General features: G+C 38.2%; 1 protein-coding gene across 2 annotated transcripts; it reads left to right on the top strand.

Moving 5' to 3' along the window:
- The first annotated feature begins 439 nt into the window (after window positions 1-439).
- On the top strand, window positions 440-13,630 carry GTF2A1L (general transcription factor IIA subunit 1 like). 2 transcript variants are annotated; one of them, XM_071739826.1, is made up of 9 exons: window positions 440-486; window positions 2,436-2,537; window positions 2,807-2,930; window positions 4,334-4,389; window positions 5,150-5,243; window positions 6,433-7,034; window positions 8,527-8,814; window positions 9,441-9,530; window positions 13,568-13,630. In XM_071739826.1, the coding sequence occupies exons 1-9, from the start codon at window positions 451-453 to the stop codon at window positions 13,595-13,597; spliced, it is 1,422 nt and encodes a 473-aa protein (XP_071595927.1). In that variant the 5' UTR covers window positions 440-450; the 3' UTR covers window positions 13,598-13,630. The 2 variants fall into 2 exon arrangements, with proteins under 2 accessions (XP_071595927.1, XP_071595926.1); XM_071739825.1 differs by lacking the exon at window positions 13,568-13,630 and adding an exon at window positions 11,324-11,510.
- Window positions 13,631-15,797: the final 2,167 nt, after the last annotated feature.

The following is a 15,797-nucleotide window of genomic DNA, read 5'->3' as shown; positions in this document are numbered from 1 at the left end:
GTTTTAATTGCTGCTACCTAAGTGGTAGTTTCAGCTGTCTCTCTGTTCATGAAGCAATAATGACTCCAGAATTTATTAGAGCAAAATAATACGCTTTTATGGCCAGCTTTCCGAGCTATATTTTCGCAACAGGGACCAACAGTGGTTCTCGTATCCCCTGTCCACCAGACAAAGCCTCCTCTCCTTTACGCACAAAAGCTTCTGCCTACAGCTCAGAGTCCCAGCTGCAACGCGGGCCTTTCGGCTGCTTTGCGGTCCCTCTTTTTCGTCTCGGAAGCTGAAAATGCCCGTACTTAGTAACCAGAACCTCCTTACTCCCCGGTGCGCAGCAACTCCCCCGGGTCAAGAAAGGAAATCAGGGAGCAAGGCGGAGGGAGGTACGGGCGGTGCCGGCGGCGGGCAGGCCCGGTTGCCACGGCAACGGCGCCTTAAGGCGGGAGAGGCGGCCTGATGGCGGCAGCCGCCATGGCGCACGTCAGCCCTACGGTGAGGGACCGCGACGCCGGGTCTGCTCCCGACCACCCCGCGGCGCTTAGGGGGGGTCTGACAGCCCCTCCGGCGAAGGGAAGGGGGAGTGAGTGAATAGGGCCGGGCGAGGAATGGGAAAGGTGTCGCCCCACCGTGTCCTGTGGGAGGTCTTTGGGAGCTGCTGGCCCTTCCCTGGCGCGGGAAGCCCAGGGATGACTTCAAAAGACTGTACTGTGGGGCTAGAGTTGTTTAAAAAAACATTTTATGCGTAAAAGGATTATGGCCGGGATTGGTGCGAGCCACCGGGTGGCTCAAGGGTGCAGGCTTAATGGTTCCAGAGAGGGAGGGGCGGCCTCCCCTCCTCTCTGGCGTTCCGCTTCTGCTGCCTCTCCTTCCCGGGAATACAGCTGATCCCGCAGGTGACAGGAATCGCAGGGAAGCCTTGGAGGCTTCGCTGGCATGGGGTGTTGATGATCCCTGCCACCTGCAATGAAAACTGAAGTTCGTTTTCTCCTGGGACTCGCTGGTTTTGACATGGATGGCCTGGTTCTGGCAAAGGACTGCCAGGGTGCAAAGGAAGGGAACTGGAGTACAGTGATGTTTGCACTGTAACCAGTGGCTCAAATTGTGAAGCATGTAGTGTTTGAATTCTACAGTTGCTATGTACAGTTTTTATGTAATCTTGGGGAGAAGCAGAGGCCTGTTGAAAGGCTGAAACTCAGTTTCTCTTCAGGGTTAACAGTTAAGGCAAAGCATCAGATTAATAGCCTAGACGACATAGTTTAGTGTAGTGCTGCAAGAGGGGTTTTTTTGTTTGTTTATTTGTTTTTCTATGTTTTGGTTTTTTTCCCCAACTTGTCTTCCTGCTATCATGGAATGTACTGGGGGAATATGTGAAGATCTCTAACCTCCCATGAGATATCATACATTAGTACAGTTACTTTAAAATAGTGCCATGTTGTGCTGACAGCTTTTTGCAAGAAGTGTAACTTCTTAATAACTTCAATTTTTTTTTGTTTACCATCTTCAGTTTAGAACAACTTTAGAGTAGTAAAATACTAATTTGATGTTAAGTTAGAAAAATGTAAATTAATATCCTGAAGTCTTTTTAAGTTTTCCCAAAAATCTCAGCTTAATTTTTTACTTTGTGTAGACTATCCTGGTGGTAATGATAGGTAAGATTTATAAGCTTTGAATTGTTAGAAGTTAATAGTCTTACACTTGCATCTGAGTGGATGGATCTTGAAGTTTGTGTGTGTATGTTGTCCAGGTTCTTACTGGAGGATTAGTATTTAATCACTGACTTGGGCAGAGGAAATAAAATGTTGTGGTGGAGTACTATTGCAATGTAGGATGAATATGTATTGGTAACTGTAGTGTTAAGATGTCTACAATTACACTACTGTACATCATTAAACTTATTACCACAAAGAAAAAAAAATCTGATGCATCTTGCAGTTACTTACACTGTCATAATTGCCGTACTTGATTTTTAGTAGCTTGTATTGTTTTTTAAGCCTTTTAAGTTAGGGGTGATGACACTATAATGATATTAAATAGTAAAAGTCAGCTTAAACTGACATTTTAGACATCCTTGTTTGAAATACAGAACAGGAAGTGTTTTTGTAATGTTTTTATGATTTTCTTAAGCATTTCTGTGGTCCACAGAATCCAATATTTGAGGCTCAAATCCAATGTTTTTGCAGTGATGTCTGTTCACAGAGATGTCAGATTTAAAAGACTGAGTGTACCTGACACAGTATTCAGTTTATTCACTGGTCAGTTTGTAACATTAGTTTATGCAGGAAGATTAGGCTTTATGCTATCATTTCAAATTACTTGATGTTCATCTTAACTTGAAAATCTTTTGTGATTGTTTGGGTGTGGGTTTTTTTGTGTGTGGTTGTTTTTTTTTTTTTTTTTTTTTTGGTTTGATGGTTTTGGGTTTTTTCTTTTTTTTAATATAGCATAAATTATACAAGTCCATTATTGAAGATGTGATTGAAGGTCTGTGGGAACTCTTTGCAGAAGAGGGTGTAGAGGAACAGGTTCTGAAAGACTTGAAGCAGGTTTGTTGGATTTCTCTGCATTAATAGAAGTTGTGTATCTTTTTTCTTTTGAGATGAGGTAAATGTCTCTTTTCCCTAACTTAGATTTACAAATGTCCCGCAAATGATGTATTTGGCTGGTGTAAGTCAAAATTCATTAGTGATTGTTACAGTGTTTGTTGGGTGGAATCAGTGAAGGAAAAAAAAACAAGGAAGACCTGATTATCATATTAGGTGTGGTTTATTTTTGAAGCTGACATATGTTGACCTTAATAATAATCTTTCTGCAGCTTTGGGAAACTAAGGTGATGCAGTCTAAAGCAACAGAAGGCTTCTTCAGACATAGCCACCATTGTCCACAGTTTACCCTGCAGCTGCCACACAATTTTCAACATGTTCTGCAGGCTTCAGCAGGTCAGATGGTTTTGAACACAACAGATTCAATTTAAGATTGTGATTAGTGATTCAGTGATTCAGGAATCTTTTTGGAAGATTTGAAAGTGCTGTAATAGTCTTGCTTCGTGATGCTTATGAGTATACCTAGCATGATGGGGGACAGTAATTATTTGACCAATAAATTAAACTTTATAAGCTAATACAATCATGCCTGGGTGCTCTTCATGCTTATTTCCATTAGCAAAATGGAAGAGAGTTTTAGCCTTTTTGTCTGCAGTCCAGCAGTGTAGCCCTTCAATTGCAAATTTACCATTAGGGTTAAGCTTTTGCTTCTTTTAATATGCAGCATGGTGTGCACTGAAGTTATATGGCAAGCTTGTGCCATGCAGCTCAGCTGTCATGTTAGCATTTAATCTGGCTTTGCACTTGCTAAAATGTAATCTCTTGCTCAAACAGAAGAGTGGTAATTTTTTGGGTGTTGTTTTGGTTTGTCTTTCAGTTAGTTTTCCTAAAAGCAGTATTCCTTTTGCAGACAAGTCTTTGACTTTCACAGAGACTCTGATGTCAGGACCTGTTCTTTTCAATTAAATCCAGATCACCACTGTGGTAGTGTTAATGCTGGAGTATAATGCTCAGCTGAGGCTTCTCCCCATGTGAGAGGCCATTTCCTTTCCCCACAATGGAAAAAAAATACATATGAAATGTTTTAATGAAATTGTATGTCATAGAGTGCTTCAAGGTTGGGCAACATTTTTTGTTGTTGTTTGTTGGTTTGTTTTTTTTTTCTCCCAGTCTTCATAGTTGAATGGACTCTTTTTGGAGACAGATCTTTTAATTATTTGAGGTGGTTAAAGGAAATAAAGGAAACTGGGGTTTGCTTGTTACTGGAGGCTTTATATTTAATGAGTTTATATTTAATGAACTTCACCTTGCTGCTCTTTATTTTTGGAAGGGCAATACTGAGGCAAAACAATCTGTTGAAGCCAGTGAATTATTTTTTTAAATAGGATTTTAATTATTATATGGTGAGAGTAGTTAGGGCTATATAAATTTGCTACTTTGGTTCATATAATAAATAGAAATGGCATGAGTAATTTTCACAGTGCAACTTAAACAGATCAAATAGTTAAGTAGTAATATTTTTAAAACAAACAAACAAAAATCTCCATGACCAGCTTTTAGCAAAATGTAAGCTTTATGAATTCAAGTACTCTGGCGAAGTACAGCGTAATCTTGAGGCACCATAAAGGGGAAGACATTCAAGAGCCTTACCTAGATGTGCTCACCTGTATGTCGATCTAAGGAGTAGGAGCTGAAGTTAGTTTCCTTAGTTTCAGCAGTGCTTGTTGTAAATTAATTAAAGATAACAGTGTCCAAAAAATTGATGTTGTTCATAAAGTGGCTTTTTTTTTTCTTAATAGCTTCTTTAGTCATCCCAGCTGGCAGAGGTTTTCCACATTTCATGACAGCAGACGTGGTATGTAGGTCTAATGACATTTTATTTCAATTTTGATTATTCTGAATTCTAAATAATTACATTTTTCAGTTTTTAACAGGCTTAAGGGGATGCAAGTATTAAGTACTTTCCAGTAACAGGTGCCCCCCCTCTCTTTTTTTTTTTTTTTTTTTTTTTTCCTTTAATGAAAGCCATACAAAAGTCTGCACAGGGGGAGCTGTAACTGCTGCTTTGGTTGAGCAGTAAAAAAGGATGGGAATCTACTGGTTGGTTTTGTCATCAGTGCAGCCAGAAGAATGTTGGGAGACATGACTGCGTGTATTTAGCCCGTAGGATGGAAATGTAGTGGAAATGCACATCTATGGATCTTTTCTTCTTTGTTATTATTACTCAATGTTAAAATAGTGCATGGTTGTGAAGCTGAGAGAAGTGTTATCTGCAAGGCATAGAAATAATCCCCAATAAAGTGTTTTCGGAGTTGACCACTTCTGAACTCTGGCATGGCAGAATTTGTTTGGCAAGGAGAGGTGTTACTCATTGTCATTGTTTTGTTAACAAAAAGGGAATGTGATAACTGGAAAATCTGAAACACTTGGGGCAAGTCATTAGCCTGTCAATACAGAATATTCTTTATCTCAGTCTTTAAAGTCTGAAGCAACTGAACTTCAAGTAAGACAAAAAGGCCTTCATTCATGTTTCACCTGTATATGTTATGTGTGACATTTAGGGCCCTAGGAGAAAAAGCATGCACTATTTCTTAATAAAATTCTTGTGTATCTAGGGTGCTTTGCCAGCGGATGCAACTCTTACTCTCCCTTCAACTATTACTTATCCTGTACATGTACCAGCTGGAGTGACACTACAGACAGCATCTGGTAAGATTAAAGAGGAGGTGTAAAATGTTACAGTGTGCTGACTGTGCGTCGATACTGAAAGATGGTCCCAAGTACAGCAGATAAAACAAATGTGAAATTAAAGTATAGATGGATAGAGCCAGCTAACCTCCTCTTCCTTTAAAATTGCTGCGTGGGGGAAGCAATTACATTGATTAGTGTGTCAGCTGTGTACATTTGCAAGATCAGTTAACATGGGCTGCCAGGTGATGCCATTTTCTTGTTTTACAACTCTTTGCAAATATGTTCCTTTGTCAGTTGAGATATGGGTATCTCCTTGTTTATGAGGGACAGTCTTCTCTGTTTTAAAAAGGCAAAGACATTTTGGTGCTTCAGAATCAAATTGATTTCCTATTCAAGTAAAATCCAACCAGTCATAAACCTTTTTACTCACACCTTTTTGCTGATAAAACTGCCTGTATTACTTGTACCAAAATGTGCTTATACTGCTCAGGATACGATGAGTGGAAGACTTATTTTAGTCATAGCTTGACTTTTCTCAAAACAGCTGTCATCTTTGAGACACCCATTTCAGGTATACTTCCTAAGCTTTTGAGACATATAGGCTGGTATCAATGAGTCTGCTCTGTGAGGAAGCATGTGTGTGTAGAAAAGAATTACTAAATAAAACTGGGAACTTAGCTCTGGAATCTTAATTCTAACAGTGATAATAATTTCAAAAATTCAGTATTTAGAGTGGTTTTCATACAGTGAGAGGACAGATAAACTAAGGTGGTTTTTTTTTTTTTTTTTTTTTTTAAACTAATCCAGGAGGATTTTTTTAGAAGGGATACCTAAATATTCCTAAAGGAGTGAACTATTCCTATAGATATGGGATCCGTTTCACCTTGGCTTTCCTTAGTTTTGAAATTACATGGAAACAAATTTAAAACAAGATTTTCCTCTTTTTTTTTTTTTTTTTTTTTTTTTTTATTTTAATCTAGCCCCCAAAATAGGTATTAAACATGTGGGAAGCTCTGACTCAAAAAGCTTCTGAACGCTTAATTTTCAAAGGCTGAAATTGTGCTTGGGGAAGGTACTGCTTTATAAATGTCCTGTTTGCCATAGTTTGCCTGAGTATTTGCTATTGGTTATTAGTGGTAAGGGGACAGTGGCTTGGATGACCCTGTCGTTTAACCTGTTGAAGGAGTTTAAACTCTTTTGTTTTCAGGGCAGCTTTATAAGGTAAATGTGCCTGTTGTGGTTACACAGGCCTCAGGCGATCCAAGTACTCTGCATCAGCCTGTTCAGCAGATATTTCACCCAGTTGGGCAGCCTCCAGTTCTGCAAGCCAGTGTTGCCAGTGTTGCCCAGGTGAATGCATCTTCTGCCCAGGCAGCTGCTGAAACACTGCATACCCAGGAGACTGCTGCCCAACAGACCATAGTAAATCAACCAAATGTCATGGAAAAAAACCACCGTGAGAACTCTGTCAATACTACATTTGTCCAGCGGCCTTCTGTATGTCAGCAGCAACTTGCAACTAGCACAGTGTTTAATCAGCATGCAGACTCAACAGAAAACCCCCATCAGGGCAATCTTCACACAGCTGTGTTTACTCCAGAATCCCCTGAAGGGTTTTCTCCTACGGAATCCTTGGCAAGCAACTCGAGCAGTGCACTGCTGGATGTGGAGGGGGTGATAGACATTGAGCCTCTGGAGTCAGTGCAACAGCAGGTGTCTGATGATATCATTGACCTGATTATCATGGGCAAGAGCTTGGATGAGAACACTGTTCCCAAAGATCAGGACAGCACTGCTACCTCTAACAAGGTAAGACCATTTATTTCTTGGCTGGTGAAAACACATCTGTTGGAGGTGGTTGGTTGAAGTATCATCAGAGGTGTGATCAAACACATCTGTAAGTGACAAATAGCACAACTAGTTTATAATAACAAGAATTATTATAATTTTAAGTCAATTTTTGAGCTTGTTTTGGATAGCAGTAACTGCTTATTTTTACAGTAAATTTGTTACAAAAGTTGTTGAAATACTTGGACTAAAAACCTCAGTCTAAAAATGCTAGAAGCCTAATGGATAGCTGCAATGTATTCTTAGACATAGTGACAAATTCAGTGTCATTCTGAGGGTGAATCTGAATGTGGGTGCTGGCCAGTTGTTGGCAAATTGCTTTTGTAGTGTTGGCTGGGATTAGTCATAATTTATAATTTGTGAAGAGCATTTAACTTGCATTGAGAATGCTTGCTAAGTATGAAAAGTCAGATTAGATATGTGAAAATCTGCTGGAAGGAAATGCATTTTCTTGGGAAAAACTAGAATTCAGCTAGAGCTGAGTGGAAAACTTGAATGATTTTAATTAACAAGCCACTTTCCTGACCTCATCTAATTTTTGCTCCAGAAATGAATTGCAGATGTCTTAAGTTCAGGCTGGCTTGCTGACTTTGAGTTGTACTGCTTTTTTGTGATTGAAGTAAATCTAACAAATGCAAATTTAATGACAGTAATGACAAATTACTGTAAATAGAAAGCATCTTATGTTGTTTATCTGAACTTTGATGGCAGGATGGTGAAGACTGTCTTGTAAGTATGTAAGGTCAAAACAAAGTGTTATTTTCTTGAACTAGAAAGTGTATGTGGATGTGAAGTAAAAGCTACAATAAATTTTTAATGAGAAACTGAAGATGGCTGAAAGCTTAAAGCCCTTTTATGCTCCTGTGAATGCTCAGTCTAAGAGCTCTATCCCTTTTATAAACGGTAACTTGAAGTACTAGAATTTATACTATCTTATCTTTTATATACTTATTATGTTATATGCTATCTTTTAGATTGTATTTCAACAAAGCATTTTGATTGAGGTGAGGGAAAGGGATGAGTTAATCATGAGTCTTATTTAAAAAATGAAAAACGCTATTTTTGGGGGTGAGGAAATAGGTAAATATCCTTTCCTTTTTTTGTGGGTTTTTTTGTTTTGTTTTTGGAGTTTTCTTTGCAATAGATGATCAAGCTGGGCTTTAGAATGTCTGTTTCTTAAGTTGTTTGCATACAGTAGTGTTTAAAGAAAAGTCTAGGAGGATGCCATTTTATATTGCTGAGGAATATTTGGCATGGATTCCATTTAAGGTTAGGTATAAGAACAAGATTTGCAAATGTACTCATGGTTTACAAGTAGGGCAGAGCTCAACTCATTTTAGTGCTGCAATCTTGTTGTTATATTAAACAAAAATTTCAGCCATTTGTACTGAACAATGAAAATGATGTGGTGTTAATTCACAAGCTGTCTCTGGTCTCTTTCATTTCCTGTCAGATGGAACCTACTGAGCAGATGGAATCTAATTTACAATCAGAGAAGGGTTTCTGCAGTGATATTGAAGGCATAATTCAGCTAGATGGAACTGGTGATGTTTCTCCCAAGGAAGAAATACCACATACAGAAGATAAGGAAGAGAATGAATTCATTAGCATTATTGAATCAGAGGATCTAAAAGTTCTGGAGGATGAGGAAGATGATGAAGAATGTGACAGTATTTCAAACACACAGTCTAGTAGCAGTGGTGGTGATAATGAAGACCCCCAAATAGATATAGTTGAGGAGGTAATTTACTTTTAAGCCTTGTGAAGCACAGTACAATAGTTTATCTTGCCTGTTGAATTGTTGGACTGAGTAATTTTATTGCAGAGAATGTATAGTTCAGTTACATACCCCTTGAGACAGGAGATATTACTGAGAAATTACTTGAGAGTTCATTATGAGGAGCATGGATAAATGAAAGATGTTGAGAAGTGATCTGATAATTGGGTGAATTAAACCCCTTAATTGGCAGAACTAAGGTTCTCTAGTAAAAGCCTGGTCTCACTGAACTGGAGTTCTGCTTTTTATTTAGGTAAGACTGGGATACAACCTTAGGTTTCTTTTCCTTCTAAAGGACAAAGAATTAGAGAAGAAAACAATACAGAGTACAAGTACCTGTGTTTCCTAGGACAAAGCTTTTCTTAAGGATGTGCAATTTTTAATCTCAGAGATTCAGGACAGAATCAACTTGTAGCACCTGGACTTCAAATAAAAAGCAGTTGATTAGTATTCCAGTTATTGAGGTCAGCTTTGTCAGTTGGAAGTCTTTCTTTTTGACCTGGTAACATTTATTGTTCTATGTGTGTTTAATGTGAAGTATATTTGATGCTATTCTGAAAGAAAGTATAAAATACAATTTTTTTCTCTAGGACCCCTTAAATTCTGGCGATGATGTCAGCGAACAGGATGCTCCAGACTTGTTTGACACTGACAATGTGATAGTTTGCCAGTATGACAAGGTACAGTATATAGTTTTATCTTTGTCCCCTAATCATTCTAAATAATCTTCAGTAAATCCATGTCTGGCCTAATGTTAGTGGCCTCTAAAGAAAGTCTGATGCTGTAATAATTGAATATTTAAAAATTATGTGTTTAGCTGACAACACTCCAAAGACCTTACATTCTGTTTTCGGAAATGAATACAATCAGTGGTTCATAGTATCCTATTAAAGGAAAAGGAAAGGGCACCAAATCTTGCAAAATTGAGTTGTAAAGCTACAAAAACATATGCATTTCCATAGCTTGTAACTAACATCAATGGTCCATGGATATATGGGTGCATATTCAGCTATGAAATAAGACTTGAAATTGGTAACAGAAAGACGAGTCTATTGTACTTTTATATTTGTTGTCTTTGAAGTGCTTCCTGAGATATTTTTCTACCAGAATTCTGTTGTGTCTTCAAAGGAAAACAGCTGTTAAGGGACATTTCGTCTTTCTTCATTTTAATGATTCAAATTCAACCTTATTTTGAACTATAAAAGATCAAATTAAGTTCTTCTAACTCTGGTATAGTTTTGGACGCCTATGTGAATAGTTTAAAAGTTGACAAATAAAAGTGCATATCATTCCAAACAAATCTGGAAAAATATGTCAGTAGTTTGCTTACAAATGTGCTTTGGCTTTTAGACTTCCAAAAGTGATGAGTGATAAATTTGTTGTGTGTGTGTTCAACTAGGCCTGCCTTAACAGCTACTGTGTTTTAGGAAATGGTGAGCTGCTAAGAAAATTGATTTTAGTAAAGTATAACTGATTAAGAGTTTCTGAAACTGGTTATTTTGGAAAATGGAGTTATATGGATGAGTGTAGAAAATCCATCTGAAATTTAACCATTGTGCCTGTATTGTATTGAAAGGTACACAAAGTTTTGAAGCTTTGTAACTCAGTTTGATGTTACAGGTGCGATAGGTAGTGGCTATTGTTCTGCACAGCAATTTTTTCTATAATAAGCTGAGCAAATCTTTGAAAATTTTCAAAAAACTTCTGGGAAGTTCAGTATTGAACACGTCTATAGGAAATTTGAGGTCCAAGTTTATTAAAAATTGCCATTGACAGATGACTATGGAAGATGTTGGTAGCTTCCTTTAATAAAATATGTATGCCTAGTAGAAAGTAGAGGGAAATAGTTACCTTTTTAATTACCTTGTTACCTATGAAAAATTACTGTGCTGTTTCTTTTGACTTTTTTTCCTTTCCCTTTTCTTTCTGGTCTTGAAAATAGACTGTACGATGCTTGATACCCAAAGAATTTTCTAAAGATGCTTAAAATGTTGTCTTTTAGTATTAAGCAAAAACTTTCTGCAATACAGGTAATTTTGCAGGCCTTTAAAAAGAAACAGAACATGCTAATTCCAATTGCTTGAATGGCAGTATATGCTTTTGAGCAAAGTTTTCCTGCTTTTAGCCTTATCTTAATGCCTCTTTTTACACAGAATGGCTTTGCAATGTGTATGGGAAAAGGAAACCACTGCATTTCTGTGGTTTTCATACCTGCTTGCCAGGTGCAGTATATTTTGGGACTGTTACACTAATGAAATTGCTATGTTATTGTCTTGATTGTCATATAACATTGTTTTCCTGCCTACTTTCACACAGCTAAGTTTGACTTTTTTTTTTTTCTTCTCCTTCTTTTCCTTTTTATTTGTGCTCTGTTCATGTTTTGGATTTTAAAAGGAAAACAAGTTTTGTTAACCAAGTATTTGTTGGACTAATATGTATTTGGAGGACATTGATTTATTTTTTTTTTAATCAGATACATCGAAGTAAGAACAAATGGAAGTTTTACTTAAAAGATGGAGTAATGTCCTTCCAGGGGAAAGACCACGTGTTTGCAAAAGCCATTGGAGATGCAGAGTGGTGACATCTCACTGAAAGGATGTGCTTTAAGGCTGTGGCATTATTCTGTTAAGAACTTCCTGTGAAACTACTAGACTTTCTATTTTTTTTTTTCCATTTAAAAACCACCACAAAACAAACACCCAAAATCCATCAACAAGCTCTGATAAAAAATATTCAAAATCCGTGGTTAAGTTTGTACATATTAATAACACTGTATGGCTAACTATTATAGTCTTTTCTATGCTTATTATTTCATTACTTTTCTATGTAAGAAACATAATTGGAATGAATAGCTTTAAAGACTGAAATGTTGAATCTGTCTATAATTTGAGAAAGTCATAGACTACTAGGTAATTATATTCAAGTACATTTAAGTTCTGTATGTTTTTTTCCAGCTTTTAAAATAAGAGCTTGGGGATGACTTGAAATATAAAACTGCACTGTGATAATTACTTCTTTTCAAGGACTGCCAAGTTTAAAAAAGAAAAAAAAAAACAAAAAAACACAGCAACATCTATGCAAGTCTGAAACCTATGGCTGCTTCAGCTGTGTGTTTCTTTCACACTTTCACTCACTTCCTCCCTTTTTTTTTTTTTTTTTTGTTGCTTTCTTTGTGGGTATTTGACTTCATTTTAAAGGCAGGTGCACTTTACATGTAAATCAGGAAATGGAGGTGGAAGACCCTTGAGCTCTTAGTATATGTTATTGTTTATTCTATAACCTCTATATCTACTGAGATGCAATGAATATGTGATCTAACATTAAAATGGTATTTATTTGTACTGTAAATGCAAAGTCATTTAGTTTTGCTTCTGTACGTACCCACTGCATTCCAGGACTACAGCCCAGTAAGCTGTGAATGATACAAATTGTGCACAATAATAAAATGTCATCGCATGTACATTTCTAGGAGAGTTGTTTTTGTATTCTCCAAATATACTGCTTAAAGAAATGTGTACAAGCCATGTGTGTGGCAGCAACAAACCCTGCCATGAGAACTTCTTTCCCAGCAGTCCTCAGCATTAGCTTTTTGCTTTTTCTTCTAGAAAAAGAGGTAAAAATCATCTGTGTCCAAAGGCCTGAGCCCTAGGCCTTTGGAGCTGCAGCTTTCTCCTAATTCCTGTTTCTTGTAGTGAAATATTGGCATCTCAATGGTGAGGCTTCAGACAGGCTGACTCAGAACAGCATAATCCTGCTAGAAGGGCAATGCTACATGCAAGGGTGGGCACCTCTTCTGACTGTTTGCTTTACATCTTCTGAAAGAAGACATCATGAGACATCTTGGTTATGTCTACTTCCTGGGAGGATGCAGAGACCTTGAGAAGAAAGGGAAACTGAAGGGGAGAGTTGGAGAGGAGGAATCTATGGAAGCACTTGTGTGGGGAAACAACCCTTGTTCATAGTGGTACAGACCCTTGTACTGGTGACATAAAAGATAGAGATGCTTCCCTCAGGGGGCAGGCTTTTAATAGCTACTGAGTTTCTTGCATGCTTTTTTTTGACATATATGCTGCTGTTCAGTATTTAAAAGAGGATAATAAAACTATAGGGCCTGACCAGAGTGCAGCATTTTTTTTGTCTTTTATAGCTACTGCTGCAGGGATATAAAGAATTGTGTATTCAGAGACAGTTAAAAATATTACAGTGTATTTCTTTTTCCCCGTTCAGATGACTTGCAGCTGCACTGATGGTACACTTCAGACCCATAAACCCACAGGAAATGCAGTTCTTGCCACATGATGGATGCTTTTAGATTTCATCTCTCTTGCAGTCTCTGAGGTGTTCATGCTTTGTAAATGTGTACATTTTAAACTGTGGGACCATCTTCAACTTGGGCCAGCATAGTGATGTTTCAGAACAGACTGGAAGCAAAGTTAGTGTGGAACAGAAATCCCTGGGACCTGCCTGGATGTGCACCATTCACTAAGCATCACATCAGCACTGGATGTTGCTTCTGAGGATAAGGATCTGTTTTCACTGGCCACTATAGAATCAAGTCTCTAAGGAGTAGCTAATTTTTAGCTAAAGATGGGCAGCTTTTACCTCTTTGTTGAATCTTTCTGCTTGTGGTGTTAAAGACTCCCTCTACATGAAAGTGAGGAGCCAGAGCCTTGATCATTCTTCTGCCTCTTCATCTCTCCTTGTCTCCTTGTCTCAGACTGAATGGGTGCTGAGAAGCGAGGAATAAAAGTACTAGAGGAGGAATTCTGCTACCCCCCATCTTTTCAAAGCTTTACTAATTCATACCTATTACATACCTTTTACCTATTGGCTTCTTCTGCCTGTTTATTCCATTCTTGAAACTTCTAATGCTTTGATGTTTTGGAACAGCAGCTTCCTGCAACCTCTGTGCAGTCCCAGTATGAGCATCAATTATACAGACTACACACTGGGCACTGGAAGTATTTTTTTAACACTGGCCTCTTACCTCTCAAACTTCTTTTAAGATTAAATAGTTGAGTATAAGGGATATTTTAAATCCACTTTAGCTTTTTAAAAGTTGTGTGCTATCAGCAATTAAAATCTCAAAGGATTGTTTGCCATCTTTCCTCCTGAAGCTTTGCTGACAGGGTACGTAGCTGGCTGTTACTTGAGCTCAAAGCTGACCTGCCTCAAAAGGGATACTGAAGATGGCTTAGCTAGGCCATAAAGTATCCCCTGGGTTTTCACTTAGTTGCACCTAGAACCTTCTTGATAGGAAGGAACCTTGATGTGGGGTCCACCGACTGCCTTCCTGAACTATTCAATGTAGAAGCTTTAGGGACTGGAGTAGGCTTTTGCTCTTGCTATCTCAGCCTTTCCCTTATGTGAGAAAATGGGTACTGATTTCATAACACTGCAGGTCCACTGGCTTCTTCCAAGCTACATTGCAGATGTTCCCTAGGAGTGTTTGCAGTGGTTATTCCAGTTCAGAGCAATGGACTACCTATAGCTGGACTCCTGCTGCAGGGCTGGCTTTCGTTTTCTTCTGTGTAAGCATACAAGATTTACCCTACATTTTGTTTCCACTGTTCTGGAATGAGCATTGGCAAAGAATGACAATTTTGCATTTACAACTAAAAATAGCTCGTGTCAGGACTTTTGATACTGGAAAAAATGTTTCTTATTAAAATGTAAGTTCAGTTAGCAAATTACTGTAGCCTACGACATTACTCTTGCATGTAGTTTCCTCAAAATACTATGTGGTAGGTGAACAGGAAGGCTGTACTTGCAATCTCTTGTCCTTTTGAAACATACTGTAAGTAAATAAGTTTTATTGCCCACTTAAGGCATTGTTTTTTGCCACATTCTAAATCATGTGCAGGACCCTTCCATGGGCTGTTCAAAGAACTGAGTCTTGAAAATCAGTTTTGAGATAGGTGACAGAGGAGCCTTAGGTCAAGTAGATTTTTTTTTCACCAACGTCTTTTCTTTCTGTTATAGTTAAATGTCCTGAAGAAGTTCTGTTTGCTCATCTGTTCAGCTCAGGAGCAGGTGTGTATAAAGAGGTGTATGGAATTTTTACTGCTTGCTAAACTGTACAGTTTTAAGTCTCCTGTGTTTTCAGTCCTGCTTTTTTTACCCACCTGTGAACTGATTGTGAGTACAGCTGTGCTCTTATACTGATCAAAATAATAGCATTAGGCTGAAGGTAAAAGAGGGTCAGAGATGTTATTTCTAATTAATATGAGTACAAGGTAATAATAAACAATTCCTAGTACAAAAAGAATCTAATTATAGTGAAGAACATTTAATTTGCAGTGCAGTGTTTTGGCAACAAGAAGTGTGCTCTGGAACACAGATTTTTACTCTTGCTGTCAAAGTTGAAAGCAAAGGACTTGGCTGAGAAGGAAAATGTAAGAGAGTTGAAGTCATTGCAATAATACCATTTTCTTAGGTATGAGAATCTGCAGTCTCAAGAGCTGTGACTGTTCTAGAATAAGCACAGATCATGCACAGCTGCAGTGCTCTGCTGACTGCAGGGGAGATGCTTATTATCCCAGCAGAGGATCTGTCTCCAGATACTGTATCATCTACAGGATGTGATCAAAGATTCTAAAACTCCAACTACAAGCCCAAATAAAATGGATTTGCTTTATCTTCTGTGAACCAAAACCTGCCATGCGTTGGTCTCGTGCTACCATATTGGTTTGATGAAATGCAAGGACTTGTATGTTCCTCCCATCAGAGGTAATGCAATGAACTAGTTGAGAATAAGCTTCCTAAGAAGAGACTCAAACTGCAGTCTGCAGCTTTTGCATCTGTTGTTGCCACCAGGACTCTGAACATTCTAATAACTAAGCCCCTCATTTTCAGAAGACCAGGCAGTACAGTGGCCTCCTTAGGACGTGCTCGGGGAACACTCCTGTAGGGATCCTGCCTGGCATTCAGTATAATCTGGAACCTGT

The sequence above is a fragment of the Heliangelus exortis genome, chromosome 3 (assembly GCF_036169615.1).
Source record: "Heliangelus exortis chromosome 3, bHelExo1.hap1, whole genome shotgun sequence".
NCBI lineage: Eukaryota > Metazoa > Chordata > Aves > Apodiformes > Trochilidae > Heliangelus > Heliangelus exortis.
The sequence above is the reverse complement of the archived record's forward strand: the minus strand, read 5'-3'. Positions and strand labels throughout refer to the sequence as shown.

Bases quoted from the DNA above. Each gene is read 5' to 3' on its own strand.
- GTF2A1L (XM_071739825.1), top strand. From the start codon at position 451: ATGGCGGCAGCCGCCATGGCGCACGTCAGCCCTACG. The intron at 487-2,435 runs GTGAGGGACCGC...TTTTTAATATAG, and splicing joins TGGCGCACGTCAGCCCTACG to CATAAATTATACAAGTCCAT. The intron at 8,815-9,440 runs GTAATTTACTTT...TTTTTTCTCTAG, and splicing joins AAATAGATATAGTTGAGGAG to GACCCCTTAAATTCTGGCGA.